General features: G+C 41.2%; 1 protein-coding gene across 2 annotated transcripts in view; it reads left to right on the top strand.

Annotated features, from left to right (window-relative positions):
- Nucleotides 1-25571, top strand: part of NBAS (NBAS subunit of NRZ tethering complex) — a 329480-nt gene that overhangs the window by 246399 nt on the left and 57510 nt on the right. For both annotated transcript variants that reach the window (XM_005891040.3, XM_070379139.1), the window contains 2 exons: nt 19569-19787; nt 23345-23547. In XM_005891040.3, the coding sequence (XP_005891102.2) occupies nt 19569-19787; nt 23345-23547 (422 nt within the window). The remainder of the gene's footprint in view (nt 1-19568; nt 19788-23344; nt 23548-25571) is intronic.

Here is a 25571-nt window from a genome sequence, read left to right as displayed (position 1 = left end):
AAATTCAACAAAAGTAAAGTTCAGAGATGGTTTTCCTGGTTTCTGCTTAGTTTTACAGAGAGGGCTACGTCAAGTGTCTGGGTGATAAATCAGGTTCTTTCAGCAGAATATACCTTCTTTCACTCTAGGAGTAGCTTCTTCAGCAAATCTGAAGTTAAATTAATCCTGCCCCAAGTTTTCCATGCATTGCATTTTAAAAACTCTAAAAGAAAAAGAGAAAAAAATTAAAACAGTATCAACCTCAACTCCATGACCTTGTAATTTAGAAAACTCAAGCAAATCACCAGCTCTGAAAGAGCCAAGCAAAATCTTGTTCCGAGTTCAATCCAGACACACATTCCTAGAAGGCTGGAGAGCATGGAAGAGGCCTGGTGGGGTGAGAGCGAAGGGGAGTCGACAGAAAAACCCCCCACTGGGTTTAACTTTGCCAGCATATCAGGCTTATCCAGAGATTGGTTGGGTAGGTCTCCCATCAAGAGGTTAACTGTGATGTGTGTTCTCCATGGAGGAAAGAAAAAGCATCCACCTTATCTCCTCTCTGAGGCTGATTTATTTCACATGGCCCCGTCTGCAGTTACTCTGCCTACCTAATTTCCATTTCCCCATTTAAGCTCTGCGTTCCTCTCAGTTGTGTCCCAGTGGCTACTGTTGCTGTCTTTTATTCTATGAAATCCCACTTGTCTCAGAAACCTTTCTCTAGGGAGCTTTGCCACTCATGCCGGTGTTTGTTTCTGCTGAAAATCACCCTCAATAGATCTCTCAACTGAAATCAACATAAATGGTTTTGAATTCTGTGCCCCTAAGGACCACGAGAAGACTGTTACCTTTGCTTTGTGCTTGTCTGAATTGAAGTATTTCCATCATATATTTGGGGCTTGATGGGGAAAGAGCAGTAAATAGTGTCTCGTCTTCCAAAGTTACGGTCAGTTAAGAGTCAGAGGGATCAGCCAGATGAAGATCAGTTACTTTATTGTTGGGAGGGTTGGAGTAGCAAGCATGGTTGATTTTATACATTCAGCCTTCCTCGTACTTGCTCCCTGCCCAGATCTTTAGACATCCCTGCCAAACACGAGGATATTTTATTTGGAGAGCATGAGTGCGTCCTCAAGAGTGCTGCCTCCCACCTTGATTCCCACCCATGGGACCCCAAGTGGTGGCCTCTGGGTTAGTGCTGCCCAGTAGAATGGTGATGTGAACCACCTGTGGAATTTGAGAAGTTCTAGTAGTCACATTTAAAAAAGGTGACACAAAATAGGTGAAATTGTCCTAAATGTTACCATTTCAACCCAGGTCTCCTGCATTGCAATCAGATTCTTTACCATCCGAGCTACCAGGGAAGCCCATAAAAATATGAGCGAGATATTTCCACATTTTTGTTTTTGCTGTTTTGTTTTTATTTTTGCATGCTCTTTACCATCTGTTGCGGACTTGTTAATAAAGATGAGTCGCATTTCAAATGTTCAGTAGTCACCTGAATGTATTGGACACATAATGCCTCACTTGAACCAAAGTCCACACTTATCCCACAAATGTCGGCCACCGGGAGGACAAGAGCAGGAGAAAAGTCACAGCACATCTCAGAAAGAAAGGGAAAGGACTAGCCACCCAGCGTCAGTGTCTCCCCCTTGTGTCATCAGCTGTCCCTCCTCCTCCCCCGAAAGTGAAAGGCGAAGAGAGCAGCAGTACTTTCCTTCTCAGGACCAATCGGGGAACGTCCTCCTCTGCAGGCCTGGGTAGTAACTGTGCAAAGGACAGGAAAATGGTTCCTGCCACACATACTAAATGAAGGTCAAGCTAACAATAAATTATAAGACCTCAGGCGTTAGCTGTCATCTACAGAGATCACTGCACGTGCTGTGTAATAACAGTGGTAATAGCTCCCATTTATTGTTCACTTATTATGTACCAGAAGCTGGCTCTCCACTTGACCTTCTCTCTAGTTATCATCACAGTGACCCTGCAAGGTTGATATTACATCTCGGTTTGAAATGAGCACACTGAAGGTTAGAGGTTAAGTAATTTGTTCAAGGTCAGAAGCAGCTTAGTAGCTGAGTCAGAATTCCAATCCTAGTCTTATCTATTTAGTGTTAGAGGTCTTCAGCCAATGATAATCTTTTTTCCTCAGGGAGGCACCCACTATTTTCTGAAGCAGATTGGATCCATTGATGTTATTTCTTATATGGAGTCCACATCTGCCCCTTATCTGGTCTCTTTTTTGTAACAAGAAATAGAACCACTTCCTTCCTTGCTCTTTGAGAAATGGAATAAAAATACCATATATCCCCCAAGACTTTCATGCCCCATTTCTTCTTTATTCCTCAAATAGCCTGGATTTCATGTGTTTCAGTTATAATCACTTTTTCCTTGACACAATTTATATGTGTTTCTCCTTTTTTAAAAAAAAAAGGAGAAGAAACGAAAAAGTAATAAAAAAATCGCCTCCATGTATTACTTTTCCTAGTGCTACTGTAACTGATTACCACACCCCTCAGTGCTGAAATAATATCATTAATTGTCTTTAATTTTGTAGGTGAGAGGTTGGGCAGGGGTCTCTGGGCTGAAATGCAGGTTTAGGAAGGGCTCCACTGTTGCTGGAGGTTCCAGGGGAGAATCCAGTGGTGAGTGAAGGAAGTGAAACTCCCTTCTTTGGCTCGTGGCCCCTCTCCTCCATCTTCAAAGCCGACAACACTGCCTCCCTCCGATTCTCTGTCTTCACATACTTCTCTCCAACCAAAGCCAGGAAAGGGTCTCACTTTCAAGGACTGACGTGAAAAGATGGGAGCCTGCGTGGAAAGCCTTGGATAATCTCCCCATTGCAGGGACTGGACCATTAATCACATCGGCAAAGTCCCTTTGCCATTACCATAGCATGTTCGCAGATCCAAGGATTAGGATATACCTCTTTGGGGACTGTGATTCTGCCACCCTTTACTTTTATATGTAATAAGGTTTTAGACACTTCAGTTCAGTCGCTCATTTGTGTCCTACTCTTTGTGACCCCCTGGACTGCAGCATGCCAGTCCTCCCTGTCTATCACCAACTCCCGGAGTTTACTCAAACTCATGTCCATTGAGTCGGTGATGCCATCCAACCATCTCATCCTCTGTCATCCCCTTCTCCTCCTGCCTTCAATCTTTCCCAGCATCAGGGTCTTTTCCAATGAGTCAGCTCTTTGCACCAGGTGGACAAAGTGTTGGAGTATCAGTTTCAACATCACTCCCTCCAATAAAAACTCAGGACTGATTTCCTTTAGGATGGACTGATTGAATTTCATTACAGTCCAAGGGACTCTGAAGAGTCTTCTCCAACACTCCAGTTCAGAAGCATCAATTCTTTGGTGCTCAGCTTTCTTTATGGTCCAATTCTCACATCCATACATGACTACTGGAAAAACCATAGCTTTGACTAGATGACCTTTGTTGGTAAAGTAATGTCTCTGCTTTTTAATATGCTATCTAGGTTGGTCATAACTTTGCTTCCAGGGAGCAAGCATCTTTTAATTTCATGGCTGCAGTCACCATCTGCAGTGATTTTGGAGCCCCCAAAATAAAGTCTGATACTGTTTCCACTGTTTCCCCACCTATTTGCCATGAAGTGATGGAACCAGATGCCATGATCTTAGTTTTCTGAATGTTGAGCTTTAAGCCAACTTTTTCACTCTCCTCTTTCACTTTCATCAAGAAGCTCTTTAGTTCTTCTTCACTTTCTGACATAAGGGTGCTGTCATTTGCATATCTAAGGTTATTGATATTTCTCCTGGCAATCTTGATTCCAGCTTGTGCTTCATCAAGCCCAGCGTTTCTCATGATGTACTCTGCATATAAGTTAAATAAGCAGGGTGACAATATCCAGCCTTGATGTACTCCTTTTCCTATTTGGAACCAGTCTGTTGTTCCATGTCCAGTTCTAACTGTTGCTTCCTGACCTGCATACAGGTTTCTCAAGAGGCAGCTCAGGTGGTCTGGGATTCCCATCTCTTTCAGAATTTTCCACAGTTTATTGTGATCCACACAGTCGAAGGCTTTGGCATAGTCAATAAAGCAGAAATAGATGTTTTTCTGGAACTCTCTTGCTTTTTTGATGATCCAGCAGATGTTGGCAATTTGGTCTCTGGTTCCTCTGCCTTTTCTAAAACCAGCTTGAACATCTGGAAGTTCACGGTTCACATATTGCTGAAGCCTGGCTTGGAGAATTTTGAGCATTACTAGTATGTGAGATGAGTGCAATTGTGCAGTAGTTTGGGCATTCTTTGGCATTAGTTTTCTTTGGGATTGGAATGAAAACTGACCTTTTCCAGTCCTGTGGGAACTGCTGAATTTTCCAAATTTGCTGACATATTGAGTGCAGCACATTCACAGCATCATTTTTCAGGATTTGAAATAGCTCAACTGGAATTCATCGCCTCCACTAGTTTTGTTCGTAGAGATGCTTTCTAAGGCCCACTTGACTTCACATTCCAGGATGTCTGGCTCTAGGTGAGTGATGACACCATCGTGATTATCAGGGTCGTGAAGATCTTTTTTTGTACAGTTCTTCTGTGTATTCTTGCCACCTCTTCTTAATATCTTCTGCTTCTGTTAGGTCCATGCCATTTAGTTTCTTTGACTTTAAAGTTAGTATGTTTGATCTTAAATCAACTAGGATCCACTGTCTTACATATAAGAAAGTATGTATGCATTATGGCACTACATCAGCTTTTTTTTTTTTTTTAATACCAAAATGGAAAAATGGTAAAAAGTATTGGAAAAAAACCAAACCCTTAAAGCTGATGTAGTTCCATAATGCATACATACTTTCTTATATGTAAGTCAGTGGATCTTAGTTTATTTAAGATCAAACATACTAACTTTAAAGCCAAAGAAACTACATGCATGTCTTTCTAATTACTGCTGTGTGTGTGTGTGTATATGGAGAAGACAGTGGCACCCCACTCCAGTACTCTTGCCTGGAAACTCCCATGGATGGAGGAGCCTGGTGGGCTGCAGTCCATGGGGTCGCTAGGAGTCAGACACAACTGAGCAACTTCACTCTCACTTTTCACTTTCAAGCATTGGAGAAGGAAATGGCAACCCACTCCAGTATTCTTGCCTGAAGAATCCCAGGGACGGGGGAGCCTGTTGGGCTGCCGTCTATGGGGTCGCACAGAGTCGGACACGACTGAAGTGACTTAGCAGCAGCAGTGTGTGTATATGTCCACATTGATCTTTGTGTATACATTACAACAGTGAATGAAGATCTTTTGATCTTCATAATTTTTTTAAATTGAAAGGATGCATGTCAAATGCATGTTTGTCTCAGAAGACACTGTTTCTGACCATCCTTTTCTGAATGAAAAGTTCCTTTCTCATATTTTTTAGGACTATTTTTTAGAGCAGTTTTGGTTCACAACAAAATTAAGAGGAAGGTACAGAGGTTTCCTAGTTGTTCCTGCCCCTATATATGTATAATCTCCCCCACTTTCAAGATCCCTCATTAGGAGATACTTTTTTTTTAATTGATAAACCTACATTGACACATCATCGTCACCCAAAGCCCATAGTTCACCTTACTGTTCACCTTAGTGTTGTTCTTTCTGTAGGTGCGGACAGATGCATAGTGACATTATTATCTAACCACATTGAATATCAGAGTATTTTCACTGCCCTAAAAATCCTCTGTGTTCTCCCTATTCATGACCCCCGCCCAAACCCCTGGCAACCATTGATCTTTTTACCGTGTCCATATTTTTGCTATGCTTTTATATAGACTATAGCTACATATAGTCATAAGCTCCATAGCCTCTTCAGAATGGCTTCTTTCACTTAGTAATACGCGTTTGAGATTCTCTGTTTCTTTTCATGGCATGATAGTTTATTTCTTTTTAATGCTGAATAATATCCCATTGTGTGGATATACTGGTTTATTTATCCGATCACCTACCACAGGACATGTGGTCATTTCTTAAGTTTTGGCAGTTATGATTAGAGCTCTTGTAAACATTAATGTGTAGGTTTCTTTGTGGATGTAAGTTTTCTGCTCCTTTGGATAAATACCAAGGAGTACAATTATATGGTAAGAGTGTGTTTAATTTTGTAAGAAACTTCCAAACTGTCTTCCAAAGTGACTGTACCATTTTGCATTCCCACCAGCAATGAATGAGAGTTCTTGTTTCTCCACATCCTAGCCAGCATTTGATGGTGTCAGAGTTCTAGATTTTGGCCATTCTGATCTGTGTGTAGTGGTATCTCACTGGTGTTTTAATTTACATTTCCCTGAGGATATATGATAGCCAGTATCTTCTTACATGTTTATTTGCCATCTGTATATATTCTTTGGTGAGATGTGTTTTAAAGTCCTTGGCCCATTTTTTAACTGGCTTGTTTTCTTATTGTTGTTTTAAGAGTTCTTTGTATATTTTATCTAACAGTAGTTTATCAGATGTGTCTTTTGCAAATATTTTCTTCCCATCTGTAGCATGTCTCTCACTTTCTCAACATTGTTATTTCTCAGAGCAAAAGTTTTTAATTTTAGTAAAGTCTAGTTATCAACTATTTCTATGGATTATGTCTTTGGTGTTATATCTGAAAACTCATATCCCTACTCAGGTCGTCTAGATTTTCTCCTATGTGATCTCTTAAAAGTTTTTAGTTGTGTGTTTTACGCTTAAGTATAAGGTCCATTTGTAGTTAATTTTTGTGAAAGATGTAGGTCCGGGTTTAGATTGATTTTTTTCCTTCCTGTTTTTGGCATGTGCATGTCCAGTGGTTCCAGCACCATTTGTTGAAAAAACTGTCTTTGCTCCATTGTATTGCCTTTGTTTCTTTGTCGAAGATCAGTCAGCTGTACGCATCAGGCATATGCATATGCTGTCCATTTCCCCCCTAAATTTTAATGGTGTTTGTTGTTGCTATTTTATAATCATACTGAACTTGACTATTGGAGAACAAAATGGCAGCCCACTCCAGTGTTCCTGTCTGGAGAATCCCATGGATTGAGAAGCCTTGTGGGCCACAGTCCATGGGGTCGCAGAGTTGGACACGAGTGAAGTGACTTAGCAAACTTGGCTGTAAAGCGTTACGTTTACTCACTTTTACAGGGTGACTGAATGTTAACTCATACTTTTTCCTCCTATAATCTCATCAGTATTTTGCCTATTTATCTTTGGTTTTGATGTAGTCAGCATTTGACTTATTTGATTTCAAACTGAGTGACTTTATCCATTCCAGATACATTCAGAAACTGTTTATGTGAGCACATTTTCAGTACCGTTGTTCTAGGTGCTGTAAACAGGTTTAAATAAAGACTGCCAAGCTCCTTGCCCTTTTGAAGCTCACAGTTGATTGGGATAAATGTATGAATACATATCAAATGAATTTATAATTTAATATAAGAAGTATCATTAAGGATATTAATAAATGCCGTGTGTTCAAAGGAAGAGATAATCAGTAAATGTTTATTGAATGCCTTCTATATTCCAGGCATATATTTGTTACTAATGCTACATAGTAGTGATTATTTCAGGGTTTTTAAATGTGCAATATATATTGCTCTCATCTGACCTTCAGCTAGATTGTATGTATTATTACAGTTGTAAACATTATCCTTCCATTCCTGTTCTTAAATGCCTTTTCATTTAAGGCACCATTTTCTTCTATTTTCCAAGGTGAGAGTTTTGTTTGATAAGCATATCCTATCTTGACGAAAATGCAGAAAGCCAGGAGCTTAGGAGATAAGCAAAAAGGAGCAACTCTAAAAAAAAATTGTCTTTCCCATGTGATTGTCAAAGGCACAGAATAAAGGGAGCAGGTAGAATACTCAAAGGATAGACAATAGTTTTTGAAGCATAATATGATGTAATATAACTTATTCATAAATAAAACATAGACAGTCCTATGAAAAATGACCTGTTACAAGACTCTAAGGAAAAGAAAGGCTGGCCTGGTAAAAGTCTTATGTCGTCTTTACGCTTCCAAAGTTGATTATTTGCCCACTTGCGCTTTTTCCATTTATGAAAAGTGAAAAATCCACAAAGTTCCCTAGAAGTCGGTCTGGTTTTCCTATTTGGCACAGGATCTCTTCAAGTAGGCATCATTGGCTACTTTGTTCATTCATTGACCAGATGTTTTTTGAGTCAGTGAATAGGCTGGGAAAGACAGCCTGTGCGATGACCCTTCATGATCTTGACCTTCCAGTGTTGAATCCCCTGTGTGATCTCCTCCCTTTGAGTGTGGACTGGACTGACTTAATTCACTTTTAACAAGCAGAATATGTACAGCAAAAGTGACAGGATGCCCTTTACAAAGTGAGTTCTGACAAGACCGTGGCTTCCTTCTTGGGTGCCGTCCCCCCTCCTTGGGTCATGCACTCTTGGGGAACCGATGTACCTTGTTGTGAAGAGCCCCAGATGGCGAGACCAAGCATGCCAGTCACCATGGAGTAACTGTGGTTATGCATCTCCTGCCACCCAACCAAGCGACCTGATGAAACCGCAGGACTGACCAGTGGTTCATTTCTAGCCTCGTGAAAGATCTTAATCCAGAGAGGCACCTAGCTAAACCATACCAGATTCATGAATCACAGGAACTGTGAGATAATCAATGTTTTAAGCTTCTAAATTTGGGTTATTTGTTATCCAAGACTGAAAAAACACCATCAGTGCCTCCTGTGTATCAGAAATTGTTCTCAGTGCTAGGAATATAGCTGTGGTCAGATTCAGAAGAGTTTTGTTGCCAAGCAGACAGCCTATGTTTAACAGGCCCGTTTGGCTGCTTCCTCAAGGAGGGATTGTGGGTATGGCATCCACTCTGTGTATTGTGACCTGTAGAAGAAGCAGCCTGAGAATTGGCCCTTAGAGTGTCTGTCAACATCACCCTGTAACAATAAGAGGGACTAATGTTTTCTTCCAAAAGTCTTTCATAGTCATCTAGGCTAACAACGGATGTGGATTAACCGTTTTCCTCTTCACCTCCAGCCCTCAAATAAGATACTATAAGAAGGGGAAGGTGGTATTTATTGTAATGTTACTCTGTGAATTGTCCTGCCACCTCTGTGAAATAAATACTTTTATCATCATTTTAAGAGATAAGAAAATTAAAGCTAAAGGATGTTAAATGACTGCTCCATGAGACTGCTCATGAGACTATGTCTCATGAGCTAGATGTGACCAAGTCAGGATTCGTCGATAGGCCTGCTCCCCAAATCTTGCTTCCCACGGCCTCCCTCGACTGAGAAATTTGGCTGCAAAAGCCCATCTTGGGTACTCGTGATTATTGGCTTGACTGGCAAGCTGAAAACTCATTCTCTGTTTGTGCTTGGAAATTATTTCAAATTGGCTATGGTAATAATTTAGTAAGATTGAAAATTGGCTGAAAGACCATGTTCGCCATCCAATCATAAATGATGATGCCTCTGTTGCTGAGGAGGAGTCTGGCAGGCACTCAGCTGCTGTGTTTCCGCAGCCCTTGCAGGCTTCTCCATGAATAAAGCACAAGAAAGAGTACACACTCCTTCCTGGGAGGCTTGTGGGCTCTAAATTCACAGGGGGTGGACGTCCTGGGGAAGACAGAAGAATAAATCAGCAATCTTAGAATAATGTACAGCAAATACCAAAGTGTATTTTAACATTTAGGAAAAAAAAGAAAGGCAAAAAATCCAAAAATTACCTCCCTGCTGAAATGTTATTCTCTGCCTGGCTGACTTCAGGGTTCTGAATTTTTCGTTGTTCAACCATAAATCTTCAGTGATGTGGGTCCCCCTCTCCTCCTCCATTCTTTGTTCATCCTATGATCCCTTCTCTCATTTATTAAGTACCTTTTAAACTTATAAGCAGATTTATCTTCTAATTGCCATTTTATGAATACTTTCTCTTGCCTGGGCAGTAAAGGGATTTATAATGGAAAGTCATGCCCTCTCCACTTGGCTGGTGCCAAAAGCTTTTCAAGTAATGGTACCCAAAGGAAGATCCCTGTCTAATTGCATCCATCTCAGGATGCTGGTTGTTTCTGCCTACCATCAGGGGGAACTTTTCACAGATGGAGATGGTAAACAAATATAGTAGTGAAGGATTCAGAATTGATATGATTGATGACTTGTAATGTGGTAGCAGTGAGTTCAAAATGGTTAACAGTTAGTTGATGGGACCACCCAGGAAAGGCCTCATAGTAGATGAGGTATTTGAGTCCAGTCTTAATAAATGAGGGTGTTGGTCATGCAGGGAAAAATTAAAAGAGGAGGGGCATGCCAGGTAGATGTGGCAGTTTGGTACAGGCATGGGATAATCTAGTGCCTTCAGTTGACTACAAGACATATGATATAGATAGAAGTATCTTGATGAGGCTACAGAGAGAAGAAAGAGCCTGGTAATGAATGAATGCTTACCTGGCTAAAGGTTTTAGACTATCCTGAGAATGGACCTATTAGACGTAAATTTTAGGCTGGATAGTGACATTCTCAGATTCTTGCTTTAGAAAGATCACCTTGGTGATGATCAGAGAAAGAAACAGAGGGCACCAGCTTGGACACAGGGAAACTCCAGTGTGAAGGCCAGTGTGGTATTTTATGGGAGAGATGAAGATGGACACGAGAGTGACTCAGTTTGTGCTAATTACTGTAATGCAGGCATGTGTGCTATATCTCTGCTTTCATAATGCATTTCTGTAAACATTCTTTGAGGATGCTATTTAACCTTTTGGTCACTGAATCACATAGCGAGTTCCTTAATCATAGTATAACCAGCTTTCTGCCTAGCGTATGTCATCTCATGAGCGAGTTTTTCATTCCACCCATATGTGGGGAAGACTATGATGAATTGATGCCACTTATCAAATGACAAAATTTCCATGAGGAGAACAGAGTAAAACACTTTTAAATTAACACTGACCCTGGAAAATCTGGAAAATTCCCTCCATTAATATTGTGGCCATCCCTTCATTCTTTCTGGAATTATTTCTCCACTGATCTCCAGTAGCATATTGGGCACCTACTGACCTGGGGAGTTCATCTCTCAATGTCGTATCTTTTTGCCTTTTCATACTGTTCATGGGGTTCTCAAGGCAAGAATACTGAAGTGGTTTGCCATTCCCTGGCCTAACAGAAGCAGAAGATGTTAAGAGGTGGCAAGAATACACAGAAAATCTGTACAAAAAAAGATCTTCATGAGCCAGATAATCATGAAGGTGTAATCACTCCCACTCACCTAGAGCCGGACATCCTGGAATGTGAAGTCAGGTGGGCCTTAGGAAGCATCACTACGAACAAGGCTAGTGGAGGCGATGGAATTCCATTTGAGCTATTTCAAATTCTAAAAGATGATGCTGTGAATGTGCTGCACCCAATATGTCAACAAATTTGGAAATCTCATCAGTGGCCACAGGACTGGAAAATGTCAGTTTTCATTCCAATGCCAAAGAAAGGTAATGCCAAAGAGTGCTCAAACTACCACACAATTGCACTCATCTCACACGCTAGTAAAGTAATGCTCAAAATTCTCCAAGCCAGGCTTCAGCAATACGTGAACTGTGAACTTCCAGATGCTCAAGCTGGTTTTAGAAAAGGCAGAGGAACCAGGGATCAAATTGCCAACATCCTCTGGATCATGGAAAAAGCAAGAGAGTTCCAGAAAAACATCTATTTCTGCTTTATTGACTATGCCAAAGCCTTTGACTGTGTGGATACAATAAACTGTGGAAAATTCTGAAAGAGATGGGAATCCCAGAGCACCTGATCTGCCTCTTGAGAAATCTGTATGCAGGTCAGGAAGCAACAGTTAGAACTGGACATGGAACAACAGACTGGATATTGTCACCCTGCTTATTTAACTTATATGCAGAGTACATCATGAGAAACGCTGGACTGGAGGAAGCACAAGCTGGAATCAAGATTGCCAGGAGAAATATCAATAACCTCAGATATTCAGATGACATCACCCTTATGGCAGAAAGTGAAGAAGAACTAAAGAGCCTCTTGATGAAAGTGAAAGAGGAGAGTGAAAAAGTTGGCTTAAAGCTCAACATACAGAAAACTAATATCATGGCATCCGGTCCCATCACTTCATGGCAAATAGATGGGGAAACAGTGGAAACAGTGTCAGACTTTATTTTGGGGGCTCCAAAATCACTGTGGATGGTGATTTCAGCCATGAAATTAAAAGATGCTTACTCCTTGGAAGGAAAGATATGACCAACCTAGGCAGCATATTAAAAAGCAGAGACATTACTTTGCCAACAAAGGTCTGTCTAGTCAAGGCTATGGTTTTTCCAGTGTTCATGTATGGATGTGAGAGTTGGACTATAAAGAAAGCTGAGCACTGAAGAATTGATGCTTTTGAAGTGTGGTGTTAGAGAAGACTCTTGAGAGTCCCTTGGACTGCAAGGAAATCCAACCAGTCCATCCTAAAGGAGATCATTCCTGGGTGTTCATTGGAAGGACTGTTGTTGAAGCTGAAACTCCAATACTTTGGCCACCTGATGCAGAGAGCTGACTCATTTGAAAAGACCCTGAAGCTGGGAAAGATTGAGGGCAGGAGGAGAAGGGGACGACAGAGGATGAGATGGTTGGATGGCATCACCGACACAATGGACATGGGTTTGAGTGGATTCCGGGAGTTGGTGATGGCCAGGGAGGTCTGGCGTGCTGCGGTTCATGGGGTTGCAAAGAGTCTGACACGACTGAGCGACTGAAGTGAATTGAACCAAATATTGTGGCCTTTCATCATATCAAATTAAATCCTGGTGAATCTTAGACACGTTGTGAAGTTCTTTGAGTGGCAGCATGGTGATGAATAGAGAGACAGGTTTATAGTTAGACCTTCCTGATTTCTCATCAAGCTCGACCTTGGGGAAATGACTCTTGAGTTTTCTCCTCTACATAATGGGGAATAATAATTGCTCCTATATAAATATAGATTAATTTTAGAATGTTTTTAGACACAAGTGAAAATCCAATTAAATTAGCTTAACTGAGCAGAAAATTTCCTGGCTTATGTAACTCAAAAGCTCAGAGGTGGGGCTGACTTTGGGGTTGGGTGATTCAACAATGAGTGGTCATCAACAAGCCAGTTTCTGTCTCTTTTCTGTGTTGTCTGTGGTGTTAGTTTCACCCTCAGGCTCTTTGCTTCAGTGCACTGAATGATGGAAACAGGCTACATCACTTCCTAATCGATACACAGCAGGTAGAGTAAGAAAGCTCCACGTGCGTATAGAAAAGAAAACCTGAGCCTCTCATTCAGGGGTTACATCACCCCTGAACAGATTCCTGTGGCTTTTGGTCGTCAGTCGGCCCGACCACCTGAACTAACCACTGTGGTGAGAGGTATGGGATTACTGTGAATGGTCTGACTCCATCAGCACTAACCCTAGGCAGCCCTGAGTCAGTCCCATGGCCATGACATGGTCAGCATTTACTAGACAAGGTATGAAGTGGACGTAAGGGAGACAAGCACAGTATCTGTAACGGACACCTTGAATAAACACTGTGAAGATTAAATAAAATAGCAAGAATAAAGATCTTGGTGTCAGTAGGTGCTCAGTACAGTCAGTTCCCCTTCTGCTTTTCTTTATCCCTCTTTCTGTTTACTGTCACCTAGAACATCTAAAAATGACATTTGAATTCCTTTCAGCCCAGTTTCAAACATCTAGCAACAGTTCAGTTTGGTTTTGAATGATCCAACATAGTTGTAAGAGTTAGAATAAGATCTAGATTTTCATACTTACTCTTGATTTTGACATAAACTCATTAGATCTACTTAAAATGCTCTTAATAATAACAGTTTGTGTTATGTATCCCATGCATGCATTTGATAGGAAAAGATTTTTAAATGGAAAATGTGAATGAATGCTTTCACAGCCCCAGTGGACAGGAACCTTCACTACTGATTGCAGGAACATCTCGTTTCTAACATTCTTCATGGCCCTCTTCATTAGGATAAAGGTGACCTTCAAGTTGTTGAAGAACTTAGGGATGTATTAGCTATGTCAGTGCTGAAAGTAAACAGTACAAAAGATAGGGCCATTTACACTTTGCTGAAGAATGATAGTATTACTGTGATTATTCCATAAGGGAAAAGGCAAAGAAAAAGTGGCCTCTGTATCCTCCATGATTCATTTTTATTATATAAGCAATTGACAGTTAAAGCAGAGGAGCAAAATTCACCTGCATCCTTATTTTTATGTTTGAATAGCTTGTAAACTCGGAGAAGGCAATGGCACCCCACTGCATACTCTTGCCTGGAAAATCCCATGGACGGAGGAGCCTGGAAGGCTGCAGTCCATGGAGTCACTGAGGGTCGGACACGACTGAGCGACTTCACTTTCACTTTTCACTTTCATGCATTGGAGAAGGAAATGGCAGCCCACTCCAGTGTTCTTGCCTGGAGAATCCCAGGGATGGGGGAGCCTGAAGGGCTGCCATCTATGGGGTCACACAGAGTCGGACACGACTGAAGCGACTTAGCAGCAGCACAGTAGGGGGTAAATTGTTTCATGAAACTTTGGCTTTTAATACATGCATACATGCCCACGCATATATTCTGACATTGAGATTTGATGCACACAGTGTGCAGGTCTTGGGCAGAAATGTTTGGAAGCTTTGGCCACCTGATGCCAAGAGCTGACTCACCAGAAAAGACTCTGGTGCTGGGAAAGATTGAGGGCAGGAGAGGAGGGGAACAGAGGATGAGATGGTTGGATGGCCTCATAGAGTCAATGGACATGAGTTTGAGCAAACTCCAGGAGACAGCGAAGGACAGGGAAGCCTGGCGTGCTGCAGTCCATGGGGTCGCAAAGAGTCGAATACGACTTAGTGACTGGACAACAACAAATTCCCCATGTTGCAAGGTCACCTCACCCTCTTCTTCACAGGAATCCTCGCTCATCCTTCAAGTCCTGGCTTAGGTGCCACCTCCTTTGTAAAGACTTTCTTGCCTTTCTAAGACAGATACTTTTTCTTGCACCTGCATAGTTAGTTTATATTTCTGTCACGTTTTATGAATACTTATTTTTGTGTTTGGTTTTTCCATTAGGATGGATGTTCTTTTAAGGTAGAGATTGTGTTTTAATTTCCTTTTGTATCTCCTGTGCCAAAACTAGGCCCAGCACATGGTAAGCACTGGAGTGTCTGTGCTTGAAAAGGAGATGAAAGAAAAGTGGAGCGAGATTTTACATAGAACCCAGAAAGAACGGATAGCTCTCTATCCTGTATTAGTCAAAGAAAATGTTTTCAGTCTCTCAAATTAACTGTGATGTTAAAACCAAAGTGTGAGTGAAATAATTCACTTGTGACTTTTCCATTAGTTAATACAGTTGATGTTAGCAATGTGAATGGTAGATAAAGCCTGGCTTTCCCACCCTGACTCTGTAGGTAGCATCTGGCTTTTCCTAAGGCACCTGTCATTTTATAAATATCCACCTTATCTGAAAGTCACACTATATTCATTTTTAAAAGAGAAAAATAGTATCTGCTTGGTGAGATTTCATCAGCCTTAAGGTCCCTGCACACAAGGGAAGTTGTCTTGGTGAATTTTGAATCAAGCCATTCATGACGCGACAGCACTGATTGTGTCCTTCTTCCGTGTCAGCTCCTTCCTTGCACGCCTTCCCAGGCACGAGTGTGACAGAGAGCTGCCCTCTCGCCCAGCACACGTGCCCTTTGTGCTGGCCCGCTCCTTCTCCCTCTTTCAGGCTCTGATGGGCCTTTACTTGCACTCGGCATCCAGGCCATGTCGCATCCATTTACCCCAGCATCCCCCCAACCCCCTTTAACCTGGGGACCTCTTGAAGTTCTTCCTTTCCCATCTTAATGCCTCCTCACCCCTGAGGACTCCCTTTAGAGACAGAATCCCTCAGCAAACCTTCCTGCCCACTCCCCCGCCCCCCAGCCCTTCCCTTCCTGTCCAGACAGACTGCCCCTCGGAGGTCCTCATCAGCAGGTCCTGTTTAGCCCACTGCACTTGAAGAAGGATCCTGCCTCCTTGCAATGCCATTTCTCTCTCTGTCTTTCCAGCTAAAATGTAGCATCCCCCGGGACAGGGACCTGATCTCATTTTGTCTGTGTCACCAGCACCCAGCCCGGGGCCAGATGTCCAGCACCTTCACTGGGTGGCTGTCCATGAATAAACTCAAAAGCCTCGCTGCCTAATGTCCAGTGTCTAACATCCTGCTGCCTTTTCCTGCGTGACTTCTGATTGCCACTGACTGGCTTTGTCCCGACAACATACATCTAGTCCTGAGGTTTTGTTTCAAGTTCTTGAAAATGTCCTTATAAATTTTAGTCTTTTGAGGCCATCTTATAGGAATAAGACACTAGGGAGCCTTTGGGCGCATTCTGGACCACAAATTTCTTGAGACATGAGACATGTTGAGAACATGCTATTTCATTGGACTTTTAAAGGTTCTTCCCCTACACCCTCATGTTGAGCAGAGTTGTTGAGTAATTTAGAAGCTATTTTCGGTTTGTCTACAATGTGCTAGACATTGTATTAAGGGCTAGGGGTACAGAGATTTTAAAAAGCACATTTTCTTCCCTGAAGGGTCACACTGTTTAGTCAGGGGAAATGTACGAGTAACCAGACAATTTTAACAGTGAGATGGGTTCTTTGATACAGGTGAGCTTTAAAAGGAACACATAAGGGAGGAGATGATGTTAATGACAGCATCTCAAAGGAGTGAACCCTGAACTGATTTGGAAAGGACAGGCAAAGGCAGGCTTGAGAAATGATGACAGTTTTTCTCAGATACTTGTAGTTTCACGTTTAAAAATCTACAACGTGTTTTTAAACTAAAAAACCGACTAAAACGTTCCCATGCAATTATCTTCAGAATACCAATTGCCTTTAGTGGCTCCTGAACTCCTGCAGGTCAGATTCTGTAGCTAGCCTGGCAGTCAAGACATTCTCAGTTCATCTTTCCAGCTAAAGTTTTTTAATATTCTAGATTGGGGAGTCAGTCAATTGTAGCCTATAGGTCAAATTCAGCCCACAGCCGGTTTTGTACTGCCCTTAGCTAAGCTAGTTTTTACAGCCCTTAAAGGATTCTAAGAAGTAGCCAGCCAACCAAAAGTGTGCACGTCAGAGACCGTAAGTGACCTCCAAAGCCCAGCATTTTCTATCCGGCCCTTTCCACTCCTGCTGTGTCTGAGTGCTCACTAGTGGTTATACACGTGTCATAAGCTTTCCTGCTTCCACAAGTCTGCTTTCATGCTTCTATCATTTTGAAATGTTGTCATTCATCCGTTCATTCCTTTATATGTTCAGTACACTTCTTGTGTGTGCGGCACCGTTCTGAGCTCTGGGGAGACGGCAGTGAAGACCACAGCAAGTAGAAGCACAGCATGCCAGTGGTGAGGAGAAAGCCAGGCAGGGTGAGGAGAGGGTGGCCCCGTGAGGTTGGAGGGTGTGCCCGCTCTTCCTCGGTGCTCAGGGAGACTGCATGTATAATGTGACCTTTCCACCACGTCCTGAGGAATGAGTGTGAGGATCCCTGGGAGAACATTCCAGACAGAGGGCCCGACAAGCAGAAAGGCTGTGTGGGCCTGCAGGGAGGTCAGTGTCTCAGGAGTAGGCTGAGAGTGGGAGAAAGGAGGACACTGGGTTAGAGAGGTGGGGTGAGCTGGAGTGCAAGTCATACAGGGTCCAGTGGGGCTGTGAAGTCTTGATTTTATTCGCTCACCCAGTCAGATCCTGTGACGAGGCCGACATGACCGAGTGACTATGGTGGACAGTGACGGGGAGCACTGGCTTGGTCACCATGGACCTGAATTCCGACTTTCACTCTCTCACTCGACACGAACCCAAATGTATCAGCTACCTTCCCGGGGGGCTCAGTCTTTCCATCCACATCACTGGGGGCGTAGGGAGGTCTGTTGAACTAAACACGGGTTCTAGGATATCTTGTATTTCTTAGTCACAGAAAGGCATTCTCAGATTATTTAGGGGAAGAGACAATACTGTAGCCGATCCTTGCTGGTCACTGGTGGCTTCTGATTTTATGTCATAGGTGCTGGGGTTGCAGAACTTGTTCTGAAGCTGTATTTGCAGACAGTTACAGTGCAGTGAAAACAGTGCCTTCCTAAAGATATCTTTCATGCATATCTATAAGAGGCTAAGAAAACGCCAGCCATCTATTATAAAACATTAATTTTATGTGCAGTGACTTGGAGGCAGCTGTTGGGGATGGAGGGTAGGGGAGGTTTGCCTCCTGTTGGGGTCGTTAGTGCTGTGTATTTGACGCCTGTGCCTACCTTTCAGAATAACCAGACACAACATGACTGATTTTAAGAAGTAATAGGAAGGTGAGGTTTGGTCCTAGGATGCTTTGTCTGTTGTTGTTGCTGTTGTTAAATCAACACAGAAGCCTCTTACAGCTCTAGTAAAAATGTGCTTGAGCAGTTGACAGGCGACTAAAATCTGGCTTCAGAGCAGCACAAACCAGCAGGGCATGAAAGGCCCCAGAGTGGCTCCAAAGAATGTGGTGCGCCTATCAAAACGGGTTAAGTTGAGACTTAATTTGTATTTTGAGGCCAAGTGAACTTAACATTTTAAATATTAGAAAAAATATAAGCATTGCATGCCTATCATAGTGACTGTCACGTATCCGAATTCAGTAAGCAACTGGTGAGTAAATGAGTAAATATAACGTTATTATAGAAAATGTGGAAAGTCAAGAACAGAATTGCTCGTAGCCTCAACACTTCAACAGTGGTCACGACTAGTGTGTGTGTTGTCTTCAGGCACAGGTACATTCACTTTCACTTTCACTTTTGGGCTTCTCTGGTGGCTCAGATGGTAAATAATCTGCCTGCAATGCAGGAGACCTGGGTTCAGTCCCTGGGCTGGGAAGATCCCCTGGAGAAGGGAAAGGCTACCCACTCCAGTATTCTTACCTGGAGAATTCCATGGACTGTATAGTCCATGGGGTGGCAAAGAGTCGGACACGACTGAGCGACTTTCACTTTTCACATGCACAGGTATAGTTCAGATTTTAATGTAAGCATGATACAGTTTTATGATTTCTGATTCCTAAAATTGAACATTTTATGATAATGATACAATCAAACAGTGATAATGGCTGTACTCTTACTGTAACTCTTACTGACTGCATATACTCTATCAAGTGATTTGTCATATGCTAGTTACCATTTCTCTTACTATCAATTGGATTGCTTTTAAAGTCGTATTTTTATATTCTTATTCCAGTTAAAATCTTCATGCCTATACTATTTTCTTCTTTTGAATTATTTCCTTATAATAAATTATCAGAATTGGTTATAGAAATGACTCCTCATTTTTTCACTGTAACCAGTAATCTATTTGAATATGTTTCACCATGACACCACCTGCTTTGGGTATTAGCATTTTTAAAAAAGCTATATTTATGCATTTAATAGTGCAAATGATACCACCCTATTTTTGTTTTCTTCATGGAAGAAAAACTAGTATAGCAAAAGTCCTATTCGTTAAAGTTTATGTATTAAAATTTCACTTTTGTTCTCTCTACCACACAAATACTTTACTAAATCCATCACATGTAACACATAGGGTGATTCTTACCTTTGTTCAGTTCCTCTCTCTCACTCTCTTTTTGTTATTGTTGGTAAAGCTGTCTCTGGAAGCACGTAAAGAAATGACTGGAAAGGCTATTAAGGCAGTCAGACATTTTATTGAAAAGCCAAGAAAAAGAAACTTAGAAGAAGACACTGAGGAGGCTGGTGGGTCTCAGGTGACCTATGCAGATGCCTTGAATCATCTGGAGCAATCACTGGCACACCTGGAAACCCTCAACCACAGCTTCATCATTTCTCTGAAGAACAGTGAGCAGGTAATGAAATGCAAACTTGTTCTGTATGCTCACACACTCGGATAATATCAGTGTGTTCTTTCGTTTGTCTTTTAAAGCTATGTTCATAGTTGTGATAGGCTTTTCAGTCTTGCAGACTTTTTTTTCAGTAACTGTTTTTTAAGTTGAAGTATATAGTTAATTTACAGGATTGTGTTTCAGGTGTACAGCAAAGTGACTCAGTCCCATGGGCTTCCCTGGTGGCTCAGCTGGTAAAGAGTCCCCCTGCAGTATGGGAGACCGGGGTTCAATCCATGGGTTGGGAAGATCCCCTGAAGAAGATCCTCTGAAGGCTATCCACTCCAGTATTCTGGCCTCAAGAATTCCTTGGACAAAGGAGCCTGGAGGGCAACAGTCCATGGGGTCACAAAGAGTCAGATGAGACTGAGCAATCAACACACACACAACATGCTCTATTTCTAGCTGGGAGATGTTTTGCTTTCCAATTGAATGATGATAAATTTTTCTCCTGACTTTCAGAAAAATTCAGAAATAGCCATCCATACCTGCCTCAGAAATTTTTTTTTTTTTTAAAGAATGTGTATCCTCATCCTGTTTTTCTGGTGTATTTTCCAATATAATTTATTCTTGACATGACTTTTTTGGCTGATGAAGTTGTTCCTAGTTCATTCTAGTTGGGACCCTCTGGTCTAGTGGAGTCTCAAAAGGCCCCCTCATGGGAGTCATGAGCCCCTATGAGGTTTGGGGACCAGAGGGTTCGGATTGCATAAGGAAACCCTCTGTAGCCTTGGGAGCTTTTCTTCTGTATTCACCATCATGGGAATTTTAATATTCTTTTCCATAGCTCAGTTGGTAAAGAATCCACCTGCAATGCAGGAAACTCCAGTTCGATTCCTGGGTCTGGAAGATCCACTGGAGAAGGGATAGGCTACCCACTCCAGTATTCTTGGGCTTCCCTGGTGGCTCAGCTGGTAAAGAATCTGCCTGCATTGTGGAAGACCTGGGTTTGATCCCTGGGTTGGGAACATCCCCTGGAGAAGGGAAAGGCTACCCGCTCCAGTATTCTGGCTTGGAGAATTCCCATAGTCCATGGTGTTGCAAAGAGTTGGACATGACTGAGTGACTCACTTTCACTTTCTATAGCTAAAAAGTTGACAAATCACTACATAAATGGTTTTCACCCAGGTAAAAACAGTGTTTAGGTGTGTAAAAAATAGTCCATTCGCTTTGTAATGCTGTAGTGAATGAACCTATAAGTGGCCACTGATCTGCTTTATTTTTTTTTTTAACCTTATGTGTTTAATGAATTGTATTCTTGGCTTGTAAAACAATATATATATTCCTGACTAGAAAAATCAGTCAGTGGAGAGGAGTCCAAATACAAAACAAATGGAATACTTCAAAATACACATGAGACTCAAAAATGCAAGCCCCTCATCCAGGAGATAATGGGAAGAATCCAAAAGCCTGATTTCAGTTTTATTTCATTTTTGTATTTTTTTTAGTGCCTATTATCCTATCTAATAAATAATATTAAATAATGGTATGAGCAATATAGAAGCCTTCATAGGAAGCAAATTGGCCTTACCAATCTTGATTTTATTCTGCTGATGGTTACAGTTGTATAATCAATAATTACAATTATTGACAATATTAAAAATATTGACAATTAAGGGGCTTCCCTTGTAGCTCAGTTGGTAAAGACTCTGTCTGCAATGCAGGAGACCCGGGTTCAATTCCTGGGTCGGGAAGATCCCTAGAGAAGGAAATGGCAACCCATTCCAGTACTCTTGCCTGGAAAATTTTGTAGACAGAGGAGCCTTATGAGCTGCAGTCCATGGGGTTGAAAAGAGTTGAACACAACTGAGGGACTGAGCACACTTGGAATAGCTGATTGCGAATGTTGTTAGGCCATGGATGGTCCTTAACAGGAGCCTCTTCTGGTCCCTAAATTGACATTATATGATTTTGTTAAGGCACCTTTTAGATCAAATGCTGAAAATAACCTTCAATCTTAAATATATTGACCCTTTTAAGTGCAGGCTTTGATTTTAACCTCTTTAATTATATACTCAGTGAAAGACCATATTGTAAACTCAAGAAGGTTAGTGCAACTTCAATCACAGACCATTGGAACCTCAGTTTTCTCTTGTCTCACTGTGGATACTAGTAATTTTGTTGCCTAACTCAAAGGTAGTTTGTTTTTAAATACAGAAAGTATCACAATGAGAAGAATAGTAAACTGAAAGCTCATATGCTCAACTCCCAGCTTTCACCATTATCAAGACATGACCAATGTATTTCCTTTCTACCCTTACTCCTCTGAGTCATTTTAAAGAAAAACCCAGTCATCTTTTCATTTTATGCACAAATCCTTCCATATCTATTTCTAAAAGATATATTTAAATGTAACTACCACTACCACTACATTACCAATAAAAATGTTAATAGTAAGTCTTTGATATCATCAAATGTCCAGTTAAGGTTTGAAAGACAAAGCAGTTACATTCAGAAGCACTTGTGAAAGTTAGAAAGTGTTGTTACCATCAAGTGATCGCATTTTGTGTGCTGGACGATGGTAGGCCCGTTCTATTTCTGAAATTATTTGTTGTCATGTTAGTTTTTACAATATCTTCAAAAAGGGACTGGCAGTGTGGAGTGGGGGAATGTGGTGGGGAAAGCATAACTTTGGATTCTAATCCCAAGCTCCATTAATGGCGACTGTGTGACTTGTGGACATGTTGCATAACACCTTTGGTTTTCAGCTTCCTTTCTGATACAGTGGAGCTAATTAGAGCTCCTTGTGGGATAGTTGAAAGAAAAATGAAAGTGAAAGTTGCTTAGTCACGTCTGACTCTTTGTGACCGGACTATACAGTCCATGGAATTCTCCAGGTAAGAATACTGGAGTGGGTAGCCTTTCCCTCCTCCAGGGGATCTTTCCAACTCAGGGATCAAACCCAGGTCTCTTGCATCACAGGTGGATTCTTAACCAGCTGAGCCACAAGGGAAACCTAAGAATACTGGAGTGGGTAGCCTATCCCTTTTCCCTGGATCTTCCTGACCCAGGAATCAAACCGGGGTCTCCTGCGTTGCCGGCAGATTCTTTAGCAACTGAGCTATCAGGATAATTATAAACATTAAATTATATAACATATACAATACCTGGGTTTACATAGTTGATACTTAATAGATTTTAACTTATGTGTTTATAGCACAATAATAATAATAGAGAAATTTAATGAGCATTGCTTTGTGCCTGACATTGTGCTAAAGGTCTGATATTTGTATTATTAAATGTTTACAACACCCTCTGTTCACAAGAACTGATTGTCCTCATTCTCATTTTATAGACACTGGAAATTGAGATCACAGTGGCTTACTACTTAGTACACAGTAAAGCAAGGTTTACAGTCAGGTCTTGGTAGCTCTGGAAACCAAGCTCTTAACTTCCCCTACGTGTTCCTCCGTGTGGTGTTTGTGGTTGTAGTATATTTGGTTTGAGAGTCTTCTGAGTATAGTTCACTCTGTTCATGTAATTTCTAGTTCATAGTTACATGTTGAATCCCATGTTTTCAGGAAATGCTGCAGAAATACGGTTACCTCTATGATCTGTCTCGGTCAGAAAAAGAGAAAGTTTACAATCAAGCCGTGGCCATGTGTTTAGACGGTCAGCCTCTAAGAATGATTCAGCAGCTGCTGGAGGTGGCTGTGGGCCCTCTTGACATCTCGCCCAAGGACATTGTGCAGAGTGCAGTAACAGAAATCGTCTCTGCATTGAGGTAAGCCATAAAATAGTCATCAAGGAAAACCTGAGCTGATATTTTGCCAGTAAAGTGCTTGTTTCACAGTTGTTATGAAGATAAAATATCATGTACATAGGAGCATTGTATAACTATGAAGTACTTTATAAAAGTAAGTGATTATGATTAGACTTCTCAGTCTCTTGTCTTAAAATATCTTGAGAGTGGAGAACCATGAAAATGCTCCATCATTGGTCCTGTGTGTAACACGTTTCTAATTTCTCGGTTGACCCTCTCCCTCACTCAGATAATTCTTGAAATAAGGGACAAAGGCCAACGTGGCCAGTGAAGCAGGTCCCTTCGTGTCAGACCTGTCGTGTAATTTTAGTGTGGATTTTCAGAGCTTGTGTTTTCAGCAGTGGAAAACCAATTCCCAGAAGTTTCTTTTGAAGTATACAAGGCAAGGTTAATCACATACTGAAGAAGTTAGACATCTGTTAAGTATATTAGGATGTTATTTACCTGCAATTAATGGCATAAAGCCGACAATTGAGAAATTCTAGCTTCCTGTCAATAGGCTGGTATCTTTGTAGGAAAGCTTCCGGTGGATTAGGAAAGAGGGGAAGGTTAAGCTAAGAAAATAATGAGGCATCAAGTGCTTTTTGTGAATAATGCAATTAGCCTAAAAGATTTAGTTGTGTTTAATTTATTCTTCTTTTAAGCATTCTTTGTGATTCCGTGTTGCTCTTGAGGAACTTTTTGATTAAAAGCGTGTCAGTTTTCAGCAGCTGCACTGAAATCAAATGAGTCTTTATCAGTTTAATTACCCAGCTTCATCCAGTTTTCACCTTAATGCTCTGAGGTATCTGGTAATTTTCTGTATAAGGAGAGAAATAACGTAGTGTAACATTTTTTAGAAATCACAAATGTGAAATGAATAAACCTTTATTACATAATGAACTTACTATGTTTTGGTGGTGCTGGTGGTTATTAGAGCCACTTTCCACTTTCAAGTGATAACAGATAATTGTTTGCCATCTTTATCTTTTCAATTCTCCTCTGTCCATGGGTTCTGCAGGCAAGAGTCCTGGAATGGGTAGCCATTCCCTTCTCCAGGAGTTCTTCCCAACCCAGGAATCAAACTCAGGTCTCCTGCGTTGCAGGCAGATTTTTACCGTCTGAGCTACCAGGGGAGCTTTTTGATTTTTGTTATCTTGTTATTATTACTTCGAGTTCATATGACTCTCACAAAAACAAAAGTTTGAAAAATTAGTGCTTTGAAGAGAATTTAGTTTCATTTAAAAAATTGTATGTTTTCACATAATTAAAATTTGACATGATATTTTTACATTTATAAAATTCTGACATAAATTATACTCCTCTTTTCTTCCGTGTGCCCAGTTCTAATGAAATCTGAAGATTTCATTCTGGTCTAATAAATGTTATAGTTGGTACACAGAAGACTTTCAATAAAAATGGATTCAATCTTTCAGTAGTGGGAGAAAGGGAACTTTAGTTCATCTGCCTTTTTTCTAAGGAAAGTAAATTGCTATTGACTAGGTCTATGACATTTACCTTGTAGAAGGTTAGTGAATTTAGTAAGCTTAATATGACAAAGGTATGAACATACTGAATCCAGCAGTTGGTTTAAATCATATAACTTAAATTATTCAGAAGACTCATCTAAAACTTCTCTTCCCTCTGCTGCATTTTCAAAATTCCGTAGAATTCTATGCACGCACATCTGTAGTGTGGACATCATAGTAGGGCCCGTCTCATGGGTGTTGGATTATTAAATGGCAGGATGTATGTGAATCACTTAGCACTGCCTGGTACCTTGTAAGGGCCATGTGAATATTAATATTGTGGGGAAAAGGCCAACTGGAGGATTTAGAGTATATATATTTAACGCTTAAAATAGCTCATATTTTTAATGCCCATTGGGTATTTCTTTGAATTTTTGAATAACAGAATGCAAATAGATTTTCTTTCTCTTTTTCCTTTTTATGTTTTAAACTTCATTTGTTTTGCTACTCTCTTGGTAGGAAACAAGCCTCTGTTAG

Source organism: Bos mutus, chromosome 11 (genome assembly GCF_027580195.1).
Source record: "Bos mutus isolate GX-2022 chromosome 11, NWIPB_WYAK_1.1, whole genome shotgun sequence".
In the NCBI taxonomy this organism is placed as follows: domain Eukaryota; kingdom Metazoa; phylum Chordata; class Mammalia; order Artiodactyla; family Bovidae; genus Bos; species Bos mutus.
The sequence above is the reverse complement of the archived record's forward strand: the minus strand, read 5'-3'. Positions and strand labels throughout refer to the sequence as shown.